This window comes from Bombus pyrosoma, linkage group LG6, assembly GCF_014825855.1.
Source record: "Bombus pyrosoma isolate SC7728 linkage group LG6, ASM1482585v1, whole genome shotgun sequence".
Taxonomy (NCBI): Eukaryota; Metazoa; Arthropoda; class Insecta; order Hymenoptera; family Apidae; genus Bombus; species Bombus pyrosoma.
Window position 1 is genome coordinate 17,026,248 of NC_057775.1, and position 16,306 is coordinate 17,042,553.

Here is a 16,306-nt window from a genome sequence, read left to right on the forward strand (position 1 = left end):
GCGTCGATGATCTAATCGTAACGGGAATTTACGACTCCCGTTGACGCGATCTATCGCGAACGGTCGAACACATAGGTTCTTGTATATACTAAATAGCAACCACACAGGATACATCCCCAATTTTATAAAGTTTTGTAGCATTAGTTCGGGAACAACCAAGACCATGATTGCGTAGGCACTGTCATTTCCTCTCTGTGTTGGTAATTCACGTTCCATTAAAGGTTTTATCTATTTTATTATAGATGCCGTCCTATACCTCATCTATGATATAGAATGAAACTTGAATGCATTTTTTAAAAAAATGAGATGTATTATAGAAAAGAATGAACAATTTAGTTTAGTTTTGCAGGGCTTTATTTTCCTAAGGTAACCGTTGAGCATCTTAACATTCATTAAATAAAAAATTATGCTTACAAACTGTACATTCCAACATTAAAGAAGTGCATATAAATTCATATCCAAAACTTTAATGGAGACATCACTATTGCTTTATGTATGCTTATCTAAACATCTTAATATATTTATATATACAATAATTTTATTCTTCTCTACCAACAACTATACCTACAATAGTTAGATACTTAATTTATCTGTTGTACATACTTATTTTATAGTTAACATTTATCTTATATATTACACTTAAAAAGAACCATTAATTACACGCGTATAATAGATCTACCAATAATTAATTATCGCTATATGCTTAACAAAAAGTTTATATAACCTTTCCAAATTACGTCGGAAATTATCTACTCCTTTAAAATCTTTAAAATAGTAGTATAATTTACAATTGCTTTTATGCACTGGAATGCCTATTGCATATCGTACGCATGATCTAACTTAACAAAAAATTGTTCATGTTGTCACAAATGAAAAACAATGAATTCTTTATGCTACGTTGGTGGAGAGTATCTGTGGTAAGGCCAACAATAATGTGGCGGAGGTGGTGGTGGTGGTGGAGGCGGTGGAGGCGGTGGTGGTGGAGGCGGTGGTGGAGGTGCCGATGGATGTTGCGAACTCGATGCTCCTGTCGGATACAGATGATGAGTATGATGCGTATGATGAGGATGACAATTCGCGCCTGTACCTCGGCTCGATTGAGATGCCTCCAACGTGACACCAGTTTGGGTCTGATAAGCCATCATTAATCCATGGAAGTCGAACTTGTACGCGTATCGTTTCCCGTGTACTTTCGTTATGATATTTTTTTCGTAATAATATCTGCGAAACGAATACATTTGAAATATAATACAGTAATAAAATAACGAATTATATAGATAGGTAATAGTGAATAATGTAATAGCGATAAAAACTGTAAGGTAAGTTCATTCTTTTTCATGTAATCATGAATGTAATCATAGAACACACGAATTCTTTTCATTGAACGAACTTAAGTACTTATCATATTTCAAATTATATATGTAGACTGCTGTAGGTATTGCAGGTTGGCCAACAATAAGCGAGATACGAACTATGTAAATAGAGTGTTAGTATTAACACCATTACTACATGATTTATTGGTACATATAACGGCTTATAACTCTAAAGCTAAAATCTAAAAATATATTAAATAAGTATATATATAATAAAAAAATATTAAAGATGAAGTCATGGAGAGTAAATGGAGTAGCTATCTTGCTCCGCTAAATGTATAGGCATCTTTTCATATCTACTGCGTAAGTATAAATACATTTAATACTTTATCTACCGGAAGCCTACTAATAGGCTTTTCGATGCCAATGCTTATCGGCCGATAACCTATTAATCGGTTTTCCGATGCCAATACTTACCGACTGAAAGCTTTTATATTTTATATTCGCTTGTTAGTAACTGCATAATAAGTCGTCGATATTCTTGCAAATTTTAAAAATTCTCATCGTTTACCATGGATCAAGATAAATGAAGATGAAAAGTTTTGCTTAGACAAATTGTCAGATTGTGGCTTAGTTATTTGAAAGTATTATACATATATCAGTTTATAAATAGTTATATTACATAAGATAAATATAATAATGCTACCGTGACAATTATAAACGATAACAAAATTACACTGCTTTGAAACAAAAGAAATTAGAATGATATAACGAGTAATCTCTCACGTTTTGATTTTAATGTTATAGAGTTTTATAAATAGGCACGTATAGGCTTCGCGAAAGCTAAGACCGGGCCGGTACTGCCAACGTGTCCATGCCCAACTAAGTTGATCGTTAGTAAGTAGCAACCTCAATGGTAAGCGATAGGTAAGGTGTTAATATCTACACCGAAGTAAGTACTTACATAAACATCTAATACACTTCAAACATACATATGAACATACTTATAACAAAAAAAATAAGAAATCAAAAAACTCGTGAATAAAATTTCCATTTGATTTAAGAAAGTCACGAAGGTAAGTGAAACTTAAGATTTCTGTTTACCTGAGTGCTCGCGATAATTTGTCGTAGTTCATGTTCGGTTTGCTCTTCCGTTCGCCCCATCGACGCGCGACTTCGTCCGGATCGGTAAGTTTGAACTCGCCGTTCGAGCCCTCCCACGCGATACAGGATGAATTGGACGAATCCGAGAGCAGCTCCAGCAGGAATTGCCAGAGTTGAACCTGTCCGCCTCCGACCGCCCCGGAACCCACAACTCCAGCTGTCGATCCAATCAGAGAGCAAGTTCGTTGGAAGAGGTTGAACCTCTCTGTGGACAAGAAGCAGAAACACGCATGCACCAACAGGCCGTGATTTCCTCGAGGTCGATTCGTCGAAACCTTGAGAGTATAGCGATGGTTGCGATCATCTACTGCCTGTTATCTATCCTCTCTTCTTTTATGTATTTAATTTATTTTATGTTTGTTTCAACAGTGCTTTTCTTTGTGAATCTAACCGAAGTCGGGATTTGAAATTGTACTGGACGAAGGAGAAGGAATCTTGGTAACTGCGGAGGATTAGAGGGATTTGACGGCATCAAGATCATCTTAAGAAAAAATTGATCAACTAATGATATTAGTGAGTTGATAAGTTACGGGTTGTAGGATGTAAACTTCTTTTTCACAATTTTACGTTATACGGTGTAATCAAATGAGTTGTAATTTATCAAGTATGTTTATAAAGTTTTATTTTCGTTCTTCGTTTTATTATCAATCTTATTGTGTTATATCTGTTACCGTCAGAATTTTTGTCCTAATAATGTAATTCGAAAAAAATACTATCTTGTGTCTTTAAAAATCACGTTAGGTTCAGGTGCTTAAATTTCCTCCCCCGAAAGCATTTTTGGCAGTTATCCATAACTGAATCAATTTTTTTAATCCAAGAAAATTTATATAATTACCCTGAAAACTTAGTAACGAAGATCCGTAATCAATGCTTTACAAAAATTCATACGAATAAAGTAAAAAATATATATGTAACAGTATGCATTTTCCAGTTATTAAGAAAAATGTTCCTAATTTCGTTCCCTTATTTTTTGCAAAAGTATATTATTAAAACCACGACATAGTCAAGTGCTCTGGAGGAAATTCAAAGCTGATTTTCTCGAAAACAAAGCCTCGAATGAAACAAATTTGTTCCATATCTTCGACTTATTTTTTCATGTACGATCACCTCCTCCAGGTTGTACCATCAATATTGGGACAGCCTATATATATATATATATATATATATGAGACAAATGATGAATGTATACAACGATTATATACAAATTACTTCATTTGTGATATAAATGTGCATAGCTTGTAGCACCGTTCGAAGCACCCGGTGCATCTAACTCACATTTCTGCCCTCATATCATTCGAAAATTGATTGTCACATATAAAACAGACCACATTTTCATTTTTCTCGCTTTCGCTTGACGACTCTATTTCAAAATTCTTCCTGAAAATACGCGTTCCTAGTTTTGTCCTCAGGTATCTCTGTAGAGCAATGAAATTAGACACATTTTTTTATATAATTGCCAGTTCTAATCGATACGTGATAGAACGAGATCGCCAGTTCGGAATATAAAGATACTACTATACTACACACCGCCAAAAATAAATACTAGAGTTGCATACTTTGGATGTTGAAATACGACTTCAAATATTAAGAAATAATATAGTGCACTAGTCGCGAAAAGAAAAAGCGTTACAGCAGACTCTGAAACGACGAATTCCTTTGTTTTTTCAGTGACTTAAGCAGCGGCATTTCTATTTTCTATTCCAAGCGATTTACAAGCTTGAACACCTAACAACAAAGATCGATCAGGGGACGAAATTAGGCACGCGGATAAAATTTTCGCTCCTTACCCTATATCAATTTAATTTCAATGACGACGAAAAATATCTATAAAAATTATTTACATGAAGTAAAATATTAGCATACAAAACGATATTTGATAGATTAACTCAATAGAGTAACTTAAATTTTCTCTCGTGAACTCTTTCTCTACAAAGTTTTATGGATGTGAAAAAAGTGTTTTCGTAAATTTCTAATTCGCGAGAAAGTTAACACTATATAGTAACAGATACCGTTGTAAAGAATGGCAGCTGCCGATGGATGGAATCTGGTGTCCTGCTGAAGATGCAACGGATGTGTTTGAATCCTCCACATTACGCGTCGAACTATGTCGTCTAATCCTTCACCGTGTAAGCAACGGTGAGCGACTGGCACGTTATCAATCTCATTACGACGGTACGTAATACGAAAATCATCTTTCTTTATTATTTAACCGTTCAATTTCTTCGATATTAACTCAGATTTAATATTTATTTTCAAGATAATTTGCTATAAATTTGGAGATCGATGAGCATAAACGATTGTTCTAATAACAAATTTTATTATAACGATACGTGATCTATACGAAATAAAGTTCCATTTTTAAATTAAAATACCATAACATTCGATTCACAAACTTATCGCATGAATCAAAGGAATATAAATATTCGATTTCCATAGATCCAAATCATTTTTTTTTGTTATTTTATCTAACCACTTTTAACTTCTTTAACGTTCCATTAAAATTGAAAAAAACGGTACCTATTATGTATCTATACACTACATCACAATATTGTGTATTTAAAGGATCAGTGATAATTTAAAGTTTACCCGCGATAATGAGTACGCTTTTGAATTTTTACGGAGTAAAGACAATCCTAATTGAAAATAATAAAAATAATATAATAAAAAATAAACCACGTGACGTATTCGTTGACGTTTCTTTATACGCACAAATTTGTGTACATATATGGACGTATCGTACGAAATTTTGATCCGCGATAACGATAAAGCGTGGATTCGCACAGAATAAAACGCACCAGACGGAGGACAGAGAGTAACTGAGCGACCTTTGCCCCCGGTGATTTCAGCCCTTATCGCCCCCACTCTGACTCCCGTGAACGGAATGCTTTTACACGTCTGTACAATACTGACTCCAACCACTTTCTCATTATCCTAAAGATACAACTATTAAAATTAATAATCAAGATCAAATTTAAAGAATTTGACATTTTCTTCATTTTCAAATTTTTTCTGATTATATCTTTGTATTAATAGATACTTTCATTTTTTGATACATCTTTGATTTAATTCTTTAAGAAAAGAGAGAGAGAAAAATTTGTGAAAATTTCTTGATTAAAATAATTGCCTACTTTCGTTTTTACCCGACAGTTGTAAGTGAGTTTTTCATGAATTTATTACTTATTCGGAGTTTGATCGACTGTTCGATATCCTTTCCTTCCTTTCTCTTCCTTCTTGTCTTTATCAAATGTAATTTTACGAAACCTACGTCGCTTGAACGAAATTATAAAAAAAGGAAATAACATATCTGTATCTATCATACAACGAAATGAATAATTGAAACCACCGACCGTTTTCCCAATGTAGTCGAAATCTGATTTCCAAAATTATATAAACCTATCAATTTATATTTTCTCCAAGCATAAATGTTACCTATACCATACAATACAAATTCAGAATTCCAAAAGCGTTGTTTAAAACGTCAGTTTCCAAAAATTTATGAAAGAATTTTATAGACCGAAAAAAGAACTCCAGACCACGTTATTCTTTGTAAGAAAATATTTTAAATCTTATTCAAACAAAGATCATTTTCGATCGATTACCGCAAATCTATCCGTATAAATGATTCTCTTCACCTTTTCAGATAACCCAGTAACCTTTCCAGAAAAAAGAAATGAAAGAAAGAATATATGTATATATACACACACATATATACCTAATGATGTACAATATCGAAGGTGATGACTCCGCTTGATGCAGGTTTCAAGGCGTTTTCAGTTTCGCGGCGCACGACGATGACGCCTGAAATTATCCCGTATACGCCGGGAGATTCGGGGGATGTTTCGCGCTCATCAAGAAAACAATATAGCCGCACCCCGTGGTGAGCTTACCATCCCTAGCACCGTTAGAGTTTGCTATCCCCTCCCTAGACAGTGTAGATGGCAAAGGAGAAGGGTGGCAGCGGTTACTGCGAGGCCGTAACCCCGGGGTGGCGGTGCCACCACCTTCCCGCCGCCCTAAACACTCGATGGTTTATTCATGAGAGCTCTCTCACCACGATAACACTGATTCGTTTAATAAACGGCCGCTGCCGGGCGCGGAGTGTGCCCCAAGAGCACCTACAACGTTATTCAAACGGACGATATATCTCGGAGGCTTACGCTGCCAAGATTCTTGCCTCTTCTCGCTTTTCATCCGTCGTCGACCAAAAGGCGGATCGCTCTTTTTCTCTTACACCAACTCCGTATCACCTCTAGTTACAGCTTCTTGCTCGCGCGCGCAAAACGCTTTAACGCGAATAACTTTTGCACGCTTCGAGCGAAGTCAGAGAGGTAAGTACTTTTTGTTCTGTTTTGGAGCTCTGTCTCCACGTTTTCATGTGTGTTTATTCCTTTTTATCTTTCTCTCGTATTTCCCAAGTTCATGTGCTGCAATTGAATCTTTCGCGTTTAGAACTATGAAATCTGATTGAATTGATCACATGGTCGGCGCGATAAAATTATAAAGGCAACGAAGTTGAATTTATTATTTGTATAAACGTAGTAGTTGATGGAATTTGGATTTTATAGTTTTGAAACTAGTTACGAAGTTTGAATTTGATTGACCCTGTGATATGAATTTCGAGGTAAGAATTTTTTATCAAATCTGCTTCCACGTTTTCAAGTGTCTTTATGCTTCTTATCTTTTTTTTTCTTTTTTGTATTTTTAAAGTCCATTTCCAAGCTTAACGGTCGAAGCTTGATTCTTTTAAGATCGAAATTAGTTATACGTATAAAATTTAATTGCGCTTCGATTATTTGGTATTTGAATTTCTTATTTTCGATTTGATTGAATTACGGAGAAAACAAAATAAAACATATTGTTCGTGATCAAGGTAAAACAAAGAATCGATAATACAAATGATGAGAATCTGGTTTTCGTTAAGTCGGAAGTCCGTGGTGGATAAAAATAAACGAAGGGAGCAACGAGACTATTATCGTCTACGATATTTATTTTTCTGCCGGACCTTTCTTATCTCTAATAGATCGCGCCCTCGTTAAAACCTAAGATAAGGTTGAAGTGTTCGCCAGTGGACTAGGACCTACCCTAGGGAACGGTTAGCCTCTTCCGGTCACTTTCAATCCAAGCTGGACCCCTATTAACCTTCCCTAAGCTCCATGAATCGCGCGTCATTTGGATTTACTGCAGGAATTCAATCTGTATTGCTCAGTTACATCGACTTTTACGAATTATAATAAATGATGTCGACATGTTAATTTCTAACTTTGAAAAAACACAAGAACTTCTTATATTGAACACCGCTTTATATATTCTACTTATGAGCACAATTAATAAATAATTTACTAAGTGGGATACGTTACTAATTGCATAAATATTATATAACAGGTATTATATCGAAAGCCTATTATAAAATTCGCAATTTATATAATGCTGACACTTGAATACTTGCGTGTATGACAATATCTTTGTAGCAGTAAATAATATTTCAACAAATCTTTATCAGAGTACTATAGCTAAATACTTAGAAATAAAAGTAATAGAGAATAATATTATATAGTTCGTTTTGTGAATCAAGATAATACTTATGCTCTTTTTACCTTGATACGGTATAATAACACTTGTTGATTCATATATCGATAACTTAAATATTGAAATTTATTACAATCGTTAAAATCTTTATTTTAAAAACAGCATGTTATATGAGTGGAAAAGCTGGAACATTTATACGCTTTACGTATATTACGATTCTGGTTACTTACCATCAATTTTCTCCTTCTGCAACAAATTCGGCAATTGTATACCAGTTGCCTGGTATTGAAGGTAACCAAGATGTCGTGCCAAAGTTTTTCCACCAGGAATAATGTGCCAATAATCAGACGATAATTTTAATAGCTCTTTGCCAGTTGATGGAAATTGAATTGTACTCGGTGGTAGTTTTATGGAAAACACCTGGCTGCACCATAAAAGCCAGGATGTGATGTGGTTCGAGTTCCATTCCGACGGATCTAAATGCATAATAATATTAATTCTTTCGATTAATTTCTTTTTCAGTAAGGATATCTTCCTTATCTGATAAACGATTTCAAATATATGCTGTATTTCTATAGTAGATAACAATAATCATTTAAATCCTATAATTGTCATGTAAATACTCTCTTTGTCTATTCCAACGAATAATACATTAATAATAAAAATAATTACCAGATGGAACCATCACGGGCTCTGATTCCATATCGTTTTCTTCGATTGTTTCTCCTTTTACGACATTTAATTTGCTGCCACATCCGTATTGATTCTTAACCGATGGCATAAATCTTAAGCTTACTCGCCAACATATCGTCAAATCACGCATTTTTTTCAGATTCGTACATTCGTCAATAATAAACAAGAAAGTTGGATCCCTTAATAACTATATATTTGTATTTTGTACGTTAAAATATCTGATCTTCCTCGAGTGTCTTTTCTGCATGTTTTTCGTAATACGAAAATTATTTCCTTGTCGATCCTCTGTTGATCTGCTTTCGATTCGACTATTTGATACAATCTTTCGGTTCATCCGCGAGAAATTGTCATACGGTTTCATTTCCCACGACCAGCTTATATGACTCGTGATCTCCACAAACTGTCCATGATTCATCGAATACATATGCAATATGTAGGTGTAAGAGTGTAGGTATATACATAAGCTGATCGTTTATTTTTATGAATCACTCCATATTTTAGGATAGATATTCTTCTTTGAAGTACCTAACAATGTACATAGATAACACTTTAGAGTATGCCCTCTTAATCTAATCTTCAACTTGTATCTGTCATTCTTAGCTTGACACTTTGTATTAAGAGATATAAGTAATACATCTCGATCAATAAGATTGATCACATTTGTTTATTTTTGCTCGAACATAAATACGTATCTATAAAAATTTTTTTTAAATAATTTCATTTATCTTCTTTTGATATTAGATTTTATTTTCTTTTTATAATATCAAACTTGAATCATTCTACTCTTCAAAATTGTTCTAAAATTATTTTCGTCGAATTCTAATCATCCAAAAATACTCTTATGTGTAGCAAAACAGCAGGTAAGTCACTGTTGAAATCGTTGTGACTCGCGCATCGGTCGATTCATGCGTTTCCTTGAAACGAGCCACGTGCGTCATCGGGGCTCGCCGATTTCTCCGATGAATCCTTGCAGCACCACTGACCCTGTATTGTATCAGTTTCGACCGAGAAACCGGATGGTCTACGTTTCCCGTTTCCCCGGATATAGACACTTGAATAACACGGTCAACGAATCGAATGTTCCAAGTGTTAGTTAACAATTCGCGATAATTGTCGATTTTGAGAAATGTGTTCTGTTGCAATGAGTTAGGGATGCACTAGTTGAGTTGAGATAATTAGGAGTATTTTATGTTATTTGTAAACTTATAAATCGTAGATACACTTTAACGCGCGTTAAATATTAAAAAGGTTGTTAAAATTTCAAGTACATATAAGTGTTATTAATATCTACATTTGTGTTGATAATGTTTATTTTGAGCTAGTATGTAAGTGTTATTTATTTTAAAATGGTAGATTATGAAAAAGATTTTTCTCTGCTGTCTTACTTTTAAAATTTTTACGGATGTTACGCAATATGACGAAATACATAATTTTATTTGACGTAAGTAAAACCGAAAACACTGAAACATGTATAGTTTATGTATGTCTCTATGATAGTTGTTTCACAAAGGTCATATTTATATTTATGTTACAACAATTCAAATATTATATATGCTTAAGTCTTCAGACAAGCAAGATGAAGCGTAAAACCGAACACAAACAGAATACTTACGTATATAACACCACACACTTATGACTAATCTATATGAAAATTGAACATAAAATGTGTATAATTAATTCATCCGTAGATGAGCAAAAAATGCTCAAAAATGTTAAAAATTAGCGATGGTAACAAAACAATAAACGAATTCAATTACCACCAGTCACATGTGTTTCTCTGTCATAGAAAATCACATGTCACACAACACGTCTGACACGAAAAATTCTCACACTGTTCTCTACTGATTGTCACTTAGATTCCTCTTCTCATTGATGACTACGCGCGAAGGTTGATGTAGAATTGCCGGTAAATTTTCCAGATTGTATCATCACGTTCCAGACGAACACGCTGTCCGTGAATGGAGCTGGTGCTGAAGGTCCGATTGGCGGAGTACGGATTCCCGGAACCAAGAAGGAGACCGGTCGGTTTCGGGGCGTACATCGCCAACCGCTGAATCACGTTCAATCGGCCATCTTTACCTATTTTTTCTTCTCTCTTTTCTTCTTGTTTTAAGCGATCAGACGAGTCAGCCTAACCGTTCGCGATATAACCTTTCGAACGGGTTGCCTAACGTATTTTTTGGCCCATTATGATGGAGTTTCGTTTGCGGTTTTGCGATTCTATTGGCCCCGAAATGGAATGGACGCGGTGCATTTCTCGTGATTCGCAAAGCTTTTAGTGGCAACAAGCAAACCGCCTTCGAAAGAACATCTGCTCGTTAAAAAAAGAATCGAAATTCCGTCGGTGTATCATTTATCTCTTTCATTTTCAAGGATGTTGTAGATTTAGATAGTCATTAATACGAGTAGAAACTGTTGGAATTACATATAAGGAACTTTTAATTTATAAATTTGTTAGAGCACAGCAACGTTATTTTATATTACTAAAAAGACCGAGGAAATTAATTTATATTAATATATTCATATGTCATATTTTGATAGTGCCGACGGGATTTATTTATAAGAAAACATAATTTCATATGATAAAGAATTATTATTTCTTCATCTGCATATTTACAATTTAAACAATCAGTCTAACGTAATATTCATTGCGTTATAATTACTATTAGGTATTTTATTTTATTTACTATACATAGTCTTCGCCTATCGATTTAGGACGGACTTCCGGTTTTACATTTTCCTCTTATTTCCTATATGAAAGTATTTCTCACACTCGCCCTCTCTTCGCTTATATCATATGCATTCAGTCTACAGACTATTGTTATACTTAATTGTAATAACAAATATACAAATACTTTGTGAGACATGTCCTACACAGAATGTTTGGCTACAGGTGTCAGGAAAATTAAGGAGTAACTCTTGAAGTCTATATAAAACGAAAATCAAGAATGAAAAATTTGTGTTTTCGGCTTTGTTTTTTTGTTATTGACAATTAAAAATTGGCTACAATATCCCTGCATACGAGCAAACCTCTTTACACGAACGAAAGGAGATCAGCCTAAGCAGTGGAGCGTATAGTGATCCTCAAACCGAACGACAGCAGCAGCTTACTTCGTACAAGTCGTAGAGAAGAAAACTATGATATTCAGAGACGTAAACGACCAAAATTGAACATTAAACCTACTTACTCGAATCCAATTACAGAAGTTGGCAAAGTTAATATAGAAGTTAAAAGATTTTTTCTGGTACGTTAGAGATTTAATAACTAGTATATACTTTTATATCATATATGAAATAATTATAACAGCTATAAGATAACTGTGACAACTATACGAGTCATGACAAAGAAATTATGCATTACATAACTGAAATATAATTTAGATCACACTTCTATCGATTTATCTTCCACCACGACTTGCAAAGCAGTTAAGATGGAGAAGACATTGGAGAGATACTGAACTAGTATGAACTTACTATTCATATGGTATCCTCGATTAGTCGCATTTGATATTCAAACATAGACATAGCTTACCGAACGATGATAACCCAAAGAAAGCTCTTGTAATACACAGGTAAAAACTACTAGTTTTTGATTATATTGATATATCAATACAGTCAGTGGATACTTTCGCATTTGCAATCACTTTTCACACAATTTTTCATCATTTGCACTTTGTGAATCGTTTATACTGTAGAAATTATGAAGAGGAAAAATTAAAAAGATTATGCTTAACCAAATGTGATTTATAAGTTTAGTATGATGTATCATATCCTCCATGAGATCAGCTGGCCACGCGCACATGTAAATTTGCATGAGCACAGAGTGTATGTAATTAGAAGCTGTACTCTCTCTATGTTGTACACAAACTTACCACAATCATTGTAATTCCACATATAGTCAGAACTAACGTGCCTATCGTAATAGCATACAATATCAAATATCGTAAGTAACTAATCACTTCTTTTGCGTATCTAAGAAAAAGAAAAATCATTTGTAAACTATTAAATGTCATTAATTTATACGTTCATCTAAAAAATAAAAAAATCCATATATACTATTTAATTCATATGTTATAAAATATTACCTTTACCTTCTTAACAGTAATTGCTTTTTCACACGCACACGATATCTATGTATATTAGAACAGTTCTGGAATTCCACAGCGAAATATTCAAATCTCGCGGTGGTAAACCAAAGTAAAAACGCTGTAAATAAACTTAATGCACATTAGTACTTCGTCGAATACACGCTACAATCCGTTGTTGAAACATACATCTTTTGATATCAAACAATAAAAACAAATGAATAAGCTTGAAAAAATACTTAAAATACAAATTAAAGACACGAATTTAATAGCTCACTTTTTGATCAATTTGAGACATTTAGTTAGTCAAATAAATTAAAGCAACGTTATTAAAAAATAATATAGAGACAAAGAGAAGATGATATGTCATTTAAATAATCATTTCTCAAATATTTTATTTAAATAATACCCAAGCCTCGATAATTACTAGGAACTTGGTATTAGTAGGAAAACCCGTAGAATATAAAAGATAACATATGCGTTACAGTATATAGAATATCATACATACCTTTATTCGTGATTTAATTCTTAATCATAGTAAAAATATAAATCCCCAAAATTCGTGGTATCATTACACGTGCCACGATCATAATCATTGGTCGCATTACATTATTGAAGCGTGCAACATTTGACAGATACAATAGGAAATTATTATGAACTGATGTCAATATTCACATAGCAAAACTAAAAGTTCTTTGAAAAACTAAAATTGCATATGTGCAATAAGCTACATATTCAGTTTCTCTGACAATGGCTGTTATTCGCCGAACGAAGAACGAAGCGTTACTCTAAACACTCAGGAAATCTGTCAATACGAGTTTCTTTTAAGACAAGCCTACATTTGTCTCGATATTATCGTTGTAGGGGATGGATATTTCGTGGAATAAGTGTATTTAACAGCATTCTTCTGTCTATTAATTATAATTAATACAACAAAAAGAAGAACAGTAATCAAACGTAAAGAAACTATAAACAGAACAATTCATACTATACCTAGATTTACTCTCTAGCAACGTTTTTATCTAATTCATATACGTTCTAAAGAAGTCCCACTTTAGAGGTATAAATATACTCATCGATACAACTAGTTATGGAACTCCGCACAACTATCATTTTGTGATTTCTAATCTCAACTATTAGCTATTTAGGGTACATATATCCACAGTTATCTATCTCCACACAACTATCATTTTGTGATTTCTAATCTCGACTATTAGCTATTTATGACACATTTATTCTGGCTCGTCTTGTACCATAGCGCGCAAACCGATACAGAAGGATAGGGCGTTGGACAGAAACTGCAATTATATCAATTCGTTATTTACGTATATATTATACTTAATTAAGCTGTTAACCAGGAGAAGCGTACTAACTTGTCACAACTTGAGGATAGCAGTCTTTTTACTTAAAAGTCCTCTATATTCTTACGAATCATTTTATTTATATTATTAGTGAATTGCAAGCACTAAAGTCGACCAAAACGATTTTTCTGTGTTCCGTGGACACAGAAGTTGCTCACTAAAAAGTCAACGGATTAATTCATTCGTTGTTAGACTACCGACGTTTATATACTTATACCAAGTACAAGAATGCAAATGATATATAAAAAAGAATGCAAAATCATATATATCAAAAATGTCTTACGGAACAAAAAAAACGCAAGGTAAGCTCTGGCATTAAACAACCGACACTAAGTGTTACTGGCTTCTGATAAACCAATACGTTCAGTATATACTTCCGCATTTCTAAAGACTGTTCATACCATTTCATATCATATGCACTTCTTGAAGCGTTTTCGCTCTATTAACCATACGTAATTAATTATGCTTCACATAACTTTACCTATATAAATAATTACGCATAAACACGACTCACTATATCGTGTACTAAATCAGCTGGCCACGCATACATGTAAACGTGCATGAGAGAGAATGAACTGTGACTCACGAACTCCATCCTCGTAATTGTTGGGGTATCCTGTTCACAAATTGCATCATCGATTCATTATGTACTGTCCGCAAAACATCACATATTATACTTACTATAACCAATATAATTCCCAATCCTGTCACGAAAAATGTTGCTAATGACAAAAAATAAAATACCATAAAGCGAAAACAGCCGATCACCTCTTCTGCGTATCTAGAAATACAATCACTTATAATAAATACAAATACGTACAATTTAAATCGTACATTGTAATATGTTATCTCTACCTCCTTAAATATAATTGTTTTTTAATACAATAAATCAACATAGAAATATTTGTAGTCGCTTCGAACTCCAGGATAAAAGGATAATGGAAGTGCAGAAGACAGGAATAAAGTTCCAAGCGTAAAACAGAGTGCAGCTATGTATAGAATGACTACATAACTGCCGTAAAAAATGTTGCATTTCGCAATATACGCGTCGAAAATCTCTCTTTCGTACTGTTTCGCCTCGTTAATACATTTCATCATTTCCCGAATTATACGCTGTAATAGATGTTACACAGTAATGTTCCTTACAAGAATTAAATTCATAGAGAACGCTTGGAGAGACTTACTTGCAAACAGTCGCGCTTCTTCCAGCATATAAAAGTCTGAAGGATAAGTTGCGCGGTGTATATCACCTGAAAGATACATCTAAAAAGAGCAGTCATATTATCGAGGTTTAAGAAAAACGAATATATCGAAGTCACGAGCATCAGAAAAGCGTTGACAACGGCACTGATTTGTAAAACTTTAAAGCCAAGAACTCGACTTCTGCTGCTGTCATCGGAAAACGGCCAACAAAAGCTTAAAGCTACGCTGAACCAAGTGAAGCGAATTACCCCCTCAGGTGTTATTTGTTTCGACATAATTTCAACAAAATCATTCGCCTTATGAATCGAACTAAACACGTTTTAATTCGCGCAATAGGTAGAAACGTCCAGGTTCTTGGGAGCCAGGTAGTTATTACTTTCCCTTGAACACGTAATTGAACTACGTAATTACAGTTTTACAGTTATAAAATTGTCTTGTATGCAAAAATAAATCAATAAATGATATGTATAATACACAGGAATAACACGTGGGATAGAGACCCATCGGGACGTATTTCTTCTGCTGCTAAATGACTCGACGGTAATAATTATTGATTCCATTATACATTGGCGCGATATGCGTTATTAGACAGCTGCAGAAGGAGGCTATTTCGCAACAAGTTTAGTATTCATAAAACTAAATTGTAGTAATATGTGCTTTTACGAAATATCGGCACGTTACAGATTATTAGACAAGTGCAAAGGGAAGTTCTAACACGCAAGGTGCAATAGCAAATTCTTATAGCAAAACCTCTTTGAAAGTGCAAAACTGCATATGTGCATTAAGTCACATATTCAGTATCTCATGCGACAGTTTACTTGTGATATAAAATGGTACGAGTAAAACAAAAACCGTAGTGTTAATCTAAGATGCTAGAAACTGTATCGATCTGTGTACGTTTAATAATAAGTCTGAATTAATTTCTGTAATATCGTGGAGAAAAATCCATGTTTTCGGATGA

At 33.9% G+C, this 16,306-nt stretch overlaps 1 protein-coding gene and 1 pseudogene across 5 annotated transcripts; both read right to left on the reverse strand.

Moving 5' to 3' along the window:
* Positions 1 to 357: 357 nt before the first annotated feature.
* Positions 358 to 11,022, reverse strand: LOC122568278 (DNA-binding protein D-ETS-6-like). 5 transcript variants are annotated; one of them, XM_043727851.1, is made up of 6 exons: positions 10,454 to 11,022; positions 10,309 to 10,337; positions 8,676 to 9,388; positions 8,234 to 8,479; positions 2,418 to 2,682; positions 358 to 1,221 (listed from the first exon to the last, which is right to left on the reverse strand). In XM_043727851.1, the coding sequence occupies exons 3-6, from the start codon at positions 8,824 to 8,826 to the stop codon at positions 894 to 896; spliced, it is 990 nt and encodes a 329-aa protein (XP_043583786.1). In that variant the 5' UTR covers positions 8,827 to 9,388; positions 10,309 to 10,337; positions 10,454 to 11,022; the 3' UTR covers positions 358 to 893. The 5 variants fall into 5 exon arrangements, with proteins under 5 accessions (XP_043583786.1, XP_043583784.1, XP_043583785.1 ...); XM_043727849.1 differs by having other exon boundaries at positions 8,676 to 9,853; XM_043727850.1 differs by having other exon boundaries at positions 8,676 to 9,221; positions 10,309 to 11,022.
* A 2,716-nt stretch (positions 11,023 to 13,738) lies between these two features.
* Positions 13,739 to 15,875, reverse strand: LOC122568279 (annotated as a pseudogene).
* Positions 15,876 to 16,306: the final 431 nt, after the last annotated feature.

What these genes read in the sequence shown, in the direction of transcription:
- LOC122568278 (XM_043727851.1), bottom strand. Translation starts at nt 8,826, where the DNA reads ATGCGTGATTTGACGATATGTTGGCGAGTAAGCTTAAGATTTATGCCA. An exon ending in GCCCGTGATGGTTCCATCTG is followed by an intron (nt 8,480 to 8,675) that starts GTAATTATTTTT and finishes TTATGCATTTAG; the next exon opens with ATCCGTCGGAATGGAACTCG. An exon ending in GCAGAAGGAGAAAATTGATG is followed by an intron (nt 2,683 to 8,233) that starts GTAAGTAACCAG and finishes TCTTGTCCACAG; the next exon opens with AGAGGTTCAACCTCTTCCAA.